The 8,225-nt window shown below is 37.6% G+C and overlaps 1 protein-coding gene across 1 annotated transcript; it reads right to left on the bottom strand.

The window, feature by feature from the left end:
• Window positions 1-820: 820 nt before the first annotated feature.
• HAT3.1 (Homeodomain-like protein with RING/FYVE/PHD-type zinc finger domain-containing protein) lies at window positions 821-7,412 on the bottom strand. Its single transcript, XM_089623159.1, has 8 exons — window positions 6,505-7,412; window positions 5,935-6,100; window positions 5,655-5,778; window positions 5,459-5,571; window positions 4,711-5,337; window positions 3,969-4,271; window positions 1,599-1,688; window positions 821-1,505 (listed from the first exon to the last, which is right to left on the bottom strand). Exons 1-8 carry the CDS (start codon window positions 7,176-7,178, stop codon window positions 1,137-1,139), a joined length of 2,466 nt encoding a protein of 821 aa, XP_089479285.1. The 5' UTR covers window positions 7,179-7,412; the 3' UTR covers window positions 821-1,136.
• Between the last annotated feature and the right edge of the window lie 813 nt (window positions 7,413-8,225).

Raw genomic sequence — 8,225 nt, 5'->3', positions numbered from 1 at the left:
AGCCAATATTTGGTGAATAACCAAATCTTTACTATTTACACTATTATGTACACTTTTATTTACAATTATTATTTACAATTATTTATAACTGATAACACAAAAATTGACTATTTATTAAATATTTACCAAAAACTGGCTAAATAACAAACCATACATATATATATATATATATATATATATATATATATATATAGCCAACCTTAAATAATAAGTTCATATTCAAAGGAACTAAGATCGAATTCTAAATTTATATATAGCCAACCCTAAATAATAAGTTTTATGCATCTCAGCTCACATTGTCACTTCTATATTTTTTTTTTTTCTTCGTTTGCGCCTCTTGTAGCAATCTCATCTCATCTCTGACTTCTCAAAGAGACTTTTCACATTTTTTCCATGCCCCTCTTCAAATCGTTCCGCTCAAATGATATGTATAATTCCACAATAATTCATATTCATAATTCACAGTTCTCTTCAATGTTTTTTTTATAATTTTTAATAATCATCCGGTATAAGTTTTCAACAAACTTTTCATTTAATCAGAATTTATGACTTATTTAGACTCTTTCAAACTTCTATATTATGATTTTAAAAGCTCCAAAAAACTGTGGTTCCCACGAAATCTGTTAGAAGAAAATATATATATAAAAAGAAAGTATTTATCCATCGAACAATTATCCACATTTACTGAAGTATATTAATATGATTAAAATTATATCTAAAGTATATTTATGTGTGTAAAGCATAGAAGGGTAAAAAAAAATGCCTATTTAGTATAAAAATTGGGGGCGATTGCTGCTTTTCTTCTAAAAGTTGCAACATCTCAACCCTTACATTTAGTCATCAACTAATTAATTTAGAAAGATTGCATAATTAGATAGCAAACTCGTAAGGTTAAATGAGAACCAAAAGCGCCTAAGAATACAGAATGCAGCTACCCCAAACGAAAGCCAAATTTACTAACCTTGTTTTGATCATACAATAACAATAGAAAAATGGCAATGATGACTGTTTAATGAAACTCTTCTTTTCTTGAGCATTGGCCGCATAATTTTATACCCCTAAACTCTAACCTTAACTTCAAATCACCAAAATCATTCTCCTACAAACATTAAAAAAACAAAATATTCGAATACATTTCAAGAAACAGAATTTCGGCGCTGCCCTCTTGTCCTGACCCCTATCCCTGGAGGGGTTACAGTTGCCGGGGGGCTTACTGGCTTTACAGTACTCGCCCGACCCCTTTTCCTTCCTGACGTCTTCTTCGGTGGTGTTGACTTTTGACCGCCGCTCGCCTCAGCAAGCTCTTGTTTTTCTGGTGACTCGACATTCTGAGTTCCACTGCAAGTGGAGGGGTTATTGATGTTTGATCTCTGTTCCGTCTCGACCGGCTTCTTGTTTGATTGAGGCGACGGGACAGTCGTCTTTTTAGCATTTTTTACTATGCCCGCTTCTTTACCAGAGTGGTGTCGCCAACTCCAACGCAAGTTTCCAAACCATTTATCAACCTGAAAATAAATACCAATATTCTGATAAAAACACCGTACAAACAAGTGAAAGTTGGTTTTTTTTTTTTTTTGTGTTTTTAAGAATGCCAAGACCTGTTGCTCCTTTATTCCTAGCTCTCGAGCCAAACTCTCTTTTGTTGCTCTGTCGGGATATTGGTTTTCCTTGAAGGATTCGTATAGCCTCTGCAAAAAGAAGTACTGAACAATCAGCTGCGAGTAAGCTACACAAATGACAAAGAAACTTGAAATAAAATCCAGAAACTAAAAGTGAAAATACCACAAAATATTTGTTACGATCCGAGACTCGGTCGTGAAATGGGAACTTTTCCAATCTTCCACCAAGCTTAGTCTCTCATCTTTTGAGAGAGACTTAACTTTTGATTATTGGCTACTTTTCAGATCAACTTAAGACTTTTAAAGAGACCAAGGATTATAAACTAATGTTCAGGTCCAAAATCATAACCCTAGAATTAAGTAATCTAAATTCGAAATAATAAAACACATAATTTAAAACCCTAATTCCATAGCCGAGAACCCCTAGTTTCTATAATTAATACCCTAGATAACTGTATACATAAGATACTCTCCTCATCATTTTCGAGTTTATCCTCGAGCTCAAATTTAGAAATTTCAAGGAGCAATTGCCATCTCTCCTATCACAATAGTCCTCCCTGACATAGTTGTTCATATTGTAAACGTTGCATGTTTTGAACCAGACACCTAGACCCATGAAGGCGGTGAATTGCCCTCGCACCACCTCACATCTGATGTTGCTCCTTCACCTTTCCATACAATTACCGATGTTGTTGCTCGATTTATTATCTCGAGCCACCATGATCCAAGGGAGCCCAAACCCCCACCGTCGAAGCATCAACCATCAACAATCGTCACCCGACACCGCGAATCCCTTCGTCGAGATTTTTGCTGCCCAAGCGAAGCCACCTATAGCCTCCGCTCGCCCTCCTTCGGCAACTCATTCCGACTGTTGACCGCCACTATCTAACCATTCCCCTCCATAACGGACCCCAAACCCAAAACCAAGGTTTGGGGTTTCACCGAGATTTTCACTGTCGGAGCAACCACCACCGCCAGCAGCCCTTGTGATACGTATTTAGTATCTAAAATTATTAATTAGGGAAATTAGGAAGTTTTAATTCTGAAATTAGTGTTTTATATTCTGCAATTAAGTTTTTAAATTATGCCTTTTTACTATTCTGAATTTAGATTAATTAATTAGGGTTTATTTCTGTAACTGGGTTTAAGATTTTGGGTCCGACCCATTAAGTTGTGAACCTAAGTTTATTTAAGAGACATTGATTTAATGAAAAACACAGCCAAGAATCAGTCACCAAAAACTCTCAAAAAAGGGGAGACTAGCTCTGTGAAAGATTGCCAAAACTCTCGTTTTGAGATCGAATTCCGGGCCGTATCACCTTGCTAGCCCTCGATCCCATTCGGCGACCCCGCTTGGCCTGAAGCCCAAGGCATACCCCTTAACCTCGTGTTCTGGGTTCGCGTGTCGAGCGAAACCCAAGACCTCTTCCAACACCGTCAGCAACCACTAGTGCCTTCGGGGACTTGTTCTTCCAAATTTTGGAGTGTTTGTTCTTCGCTCCAGCTTTCAGTTCTCATAGCTGGATCTGAATTTTTTTGCAACACTGTTATCGTAGTCGGCGCATCTTAGCTGTGCACCGCCTCCTAGATGGCCGCATTGTTATTTTATCCCAACAAAAACGCCTCCATGCGTGCCTCAACGGTCGTTAGCTTCCCTTGAAAAACGACGATTAGATCTTGGCTGAGTTTGGCATAGCTTTGCTTTTTAAAAAAAAAATAATAATAAAAAATAAAAAAAGCTTTTAAATTCTGCTTTTGAAAAAAACTGTTTTTTTTTTCAAAAGCTACGAAATCTAGCTTTTTCATTTTCTATATTTCGCAAAAGAATTTTTCAACTTTTACTAAAAGCTATTTTTACCAAACACTTCAAAACGGTTGGACTTTTAGAAAAAGCTAAAAGCAGGCTTAATAAGCTAAGCCAAACACAGCCCTTGTTGTTTTAACAACGATGTCGTCGTCGCCATAAATGCTTCCAATCTTGCCATATTCTTTTTTTCCCGGATTGCCCCCATGCCGAGCGACATTGGTACCAAAATTATTACGATCTGGGATTCGATCCCGAAACGAGATCTTTGCCAATAGTTCAATCTCCCATCCTATGAGATACCTAAACTTTTGGTTATTAATTATTGGCTACTTTTCTCATTAACTTGTCACTTGAAAAAAAAAATTTAACCTAACAAGCTGAGCCCAACATAAGTAACTTTAATTAACTAATCTAAATTCGAAAAAAATAAAACACATAATTTAGGATCTTAATTCTATAATTGAAAACCCCTAATTTCTCTAATTTATAACCCTAGATAGCTAGATACGTAACAATTTATTTCTATCCTCGCTCCTGTTTACCTGAGTTACAGCTTTGCCGAGTCTCCTCTGCGAGGCTGATTGAGCTTTTACTTTATTGGAGCCTGAGCTAGGGGAGCATTCAAGTGACTTCCCTGGAGAGTTAGTGGAGTCTTTTCCCGTGGAGGTACGACGTGTTCTTTTTGGGGGTGTATGTTGACTAGCTTCTTTATTCTTAATGGATGAAGCATTTCCATTTGGTAATTCCAAAGAAGCTTGTTCAAGCGTTTTCCTCCTTTTTCTTGTTGCAGTCGCTCCATAATCTTCATCGTCACTCGATTCCGAAGGAAGATTTCCATAGGTTTCCTTCACAAATAGAAATTAAAAACAACATATTAGAGTGATTGGAAAAATGGTCCTACACCCATGATCCAAAAAATAAAAATATAAAATAAACATTTTTTAATCCCACTTTCGGAAAAAACGAACTTAATTTTAAGCACATATACCATATTTTTTTTGGCTTATATAGCCCAGTCAGTGTTAGTGCACATTCCTTTTTGGAGTAATAAATCACTAGTGAAAAGCTTGGATCCACGGTTCTTATGAACTTGTTTGAATGTGTTAAATGGACAAAACTACAAACATTGAGAAGAAACCCTAAATTGCTGACTTGCTAGAAGCTAAAGTGAACGCGATGAGATAAAGTCATAAAACAGCACTTATCTAAGCCGAAAATAAGTATTATGCATGAGAATCAGGGTATCGGGCACGCAAAATAGAATTAGTATGCGGTGAAACTCACATCATGAAGCTTTTTGTAGTCCAACTTCTCTACTCGCCTTTTAGCTGAAATAGGCGAGGACCCACATTGGCCAGGCTCTGAATCTAATATACCCACTACTTCATCCTTCAAAGAGGACTTATTTCCACCACGTTTAGAATTTTTGTCATCCAAAAATGGCTTGTCCGATTCAAGATCCTCAGAGTCCGAAGTAAAATCAGAGCTTGAACTCTGTTGCTTAAGATTATCGTCAACATCTAGAGCATCGGGATCATAGTTATCGTCCTCTGAATCGTCGGAAGAGTCTCCCATGTTCTGCTCTTGCTTATGAACCGGTTCCCTTGGCTTCTCCATTTCTTCAACATCGGGAGCCTCGGGGTCGAAATCGTCATCCTCCGAATCATCAGAGGAGAGCACCGAATTCTTATTCTCGTCTTTGGTTCGAGCCTCGAGTTCATCAGAGTTGTCAGATGAATAATCGGATTCATCGGAACTCGACTCATCTCCCTCTGCCTTCTCAACTGTTTCCGGACCATTGGGATTGTAATCATCATCATCGTCATCGGAGTCATCGGAAGCGCCATCCAGTTTTTGGTCCGGCTCTTTTCCATCTCTTGCTGCCGCGGCAGCCTCTTCTGGGAAAACCTTCTGAAAAAAAAAAAAAAAAAAAAAAAAAAAAAAAAAAAAAAAATTCACTTTAGCGGGCAATCCGTGAAAAGGTACACGCTTTTATTACTAGGAATAAAACACAGAAGCTTTTATTATTGACCTCCCAGCTGTCACTAACTGTGAGGTCCGTCCCGAGCGAGTCGTTGAGCAAATCAACGGAATCGACTTTGCAGTCACATCCAGGGCACAACCAACCCTCGTCGTCAGGCGGAACTGTGGTACAGAAAAGAGGAAATAAGAAACTAGAAATTCTCGGATTTTAGATAACCGACCAAAAACGAACTGAGTAGTATTACTGTCTTTGCTGAAAAGCGGTGGTTCGAGGCAGAATTGGTGGAACCCACGGTCACAAGCACCATCACAGAGTATTATATCATTATCCACGGGCAAGTCTTTGGAGCCACATTTTGCACAGAATATCTGCCCAAATGCATTGCAAAAAAAAGTATTATTAGTCAGCAGTGGAAACATAATACAGAAGGGAACATATAAAACACAGAAGCTTGGCAACGGATCATAATATTTTTTCTTCTTCTTGTTTAATGAAAGCTGCTTATCAGAGGATAGTTCTCCTACATCTTCACTGTCGAGCTGCCCATCAGAATCAAATAAAGAATCAGGAAATTGCCCTTCCATGCATAGCGAATCAAGCTGTTGAAATAGATCTCTTATTTTCAGTTTACGCCGAAGTATTTCAGATGTAGCCCTTTGAAGCTCTTTCTCTGGTTTTAGTTTTTCTAAGCTGAAAAGTTACAAGCCATGTCAAATACAAAGTTAAAGAGAATTTCTGCTCACTTTGAGAAACTAAGATACTCTAGTATAAATGAAAAGGGGAGTAGATGGATATGATCGAATCTTCTTATTTCACCATTATTTTTAAGAGTTGAGTCCATTCTCGGTAACAAAAAAAAGCAACCTCTGCCAATATCGGCCTTAAAAAACTATCTTCCCTAGCTGAACCAAAGCCCATTATACAAACCCATCTTCAGTAAATGGCCTCTAAACTAATGTGAATGAATCGTATATATACTCGACAATTTTATTTTTGTTCTCAGACAATACAAGAATATAGAGCATCCAAAAAACGATAAACAATATTCGCAGATGGTAGAGAAACTTTGAGCTAGTGATTGACTGATTGCGCACCTGTGTCCTTTCCATCCTTCGCTAGAATAAGCATCAATCAGGTTCTGCTCATAGTGTATTCGATGTAGGAAATATTTTAGACGTTTCTTGATTCTCGTATACTCATCATGCACAACCCGATCCTTCTCCCCCTTTTTTCTCCTCCCTCTCTTTTTCTTTGCTGACCCATCACTGACACTGACCGCACTACTACTCGCCGCTAGCTCAATAGGTTTCTCTTGGACTTTCGAGCGCAGAACTCGTTCGCTACTTGCTGAAGATCTCAACGTGTACTTTTTCTTCACTGGTTTCGGAGTTCGTTTGTTATTTCCCACTAGTCTGGATTTCTTCGGTGAGCTATCCAATGGTGTATCGCACTCCTTCGGATCGGAATTTGTTCCCGCTTCTTCAGAAGCTTGTTGTTCCAGTAGGTCATCATTAATATAGCCGTTGCAATTTTCAACCGGAACGTTTTGGGCAATTCCAGAACCAGCATGATTCTCGGGTTTGGCCGTCTCATCATTTAGACTCTCGTCAGCTTTCTTAGGCATAGTCGGTTTCAGACACGAATCTTGTCCCAATAATTCAGGGAAAGATGCTTCTACGTTGGTTTCACACTGTCCATTTGTTTTATTAACAGGCTCAATGTGATGTATCTGATCCGACGGCGCAGTTCCATTCAACTGTTGTGGCATATCGAAGATGGTTACCAAATAATAACAGTTAAGTGTTTTCAGTCAAAGCCGTTTGATACCCGAAGAACAGATTGAAATTAATCCTAGTACAGCGGGTGGATTGGCATCAAACAATTCGGGCTCTCAACACATTGGACAACGATAAACCCTTGGTGCCTAAAGAACTATTTTACTCTTTCATTTATTTAATCTAAAAATTGACCTAGCAAAGATTCGCGGACCAATTTCGGGGTACCAAAACCTGCAAGATGTGAATATATTATACAGCATAAGGAACAGTACATGAAAAGTTGTTAATACACTTATGTATACACATATATCATGTAAAAAGAAGGAGAGTTGACTCGACAAAAAGAATGGCATTTCTAAGTACAACGGTTTACCAGGCATTTTGAATTATAAGTTGAACTTGTTAGTGTAAGCATTTAAGCTAAAGAGGTTTTTGGAAAACACTAAAGCCTTTATCTTAAGTGACGGACTTGGTGAATTTTGAGTTGCAGTTCTAAACCATTGTTAGGTTATCAAAAATAAAATAAACCCCTCTCATCTCATCTACGAGCTTTCGATGGCATCAAAAATCTAAAATAGGAACAAGTAACAACCAACTATTTTGTTTAATAAAAAAAAAAGAGCTTCTTAAAATGGTGACCTTCAAAAGAACTTGGTCAGAAAATACAACTCTATACATATAAGAAAAATAAAAAACAAAAAAAATAAGTTGAGTAGTATTTTTTGTTATTATCAGAAGATACGTTTGTTGTTTGTCAGGCAAGTCTCCATTGATGAATTTGACTCAGTAACACCAGGATAAACTCAAAGCAATTGATGTCATAATAAACACATAAATAAATAAATAAATAAATAACCATTTTCTATAATAGGATATATTAAGCTTTGAACACCGTACCATCAAAAATATGCACTAGCATTGTGAAGCACAACACGAGCTCTTATAAAGACCTAAGTTTAAAAAGTACATCTAATATAATTTAGCAAACTCGTCGTCGTGTACAATTGAAAACCCAACAAAAGTCGAAACATTATCTT

Source organism: Urtica dioica, chromosome 8, assembly GCF_054948205.1.
Source record: "Urtica dioica subsp. dioica isolate 48M chromosome 8, U.dioica_male_clone48M_v1_H2, whole genome shotgun sequence".
Taxonomy (NCBI): domain Eukaryota; kingdom Viridiplantae; phylum Streptophyta; class Magnoliopsida; order Rosales; family Urticaceae; genus Urtica; species Urtica dioica.
This window is presented reverse-complemented; position numbering and strand designations above follow the sequence as displayed.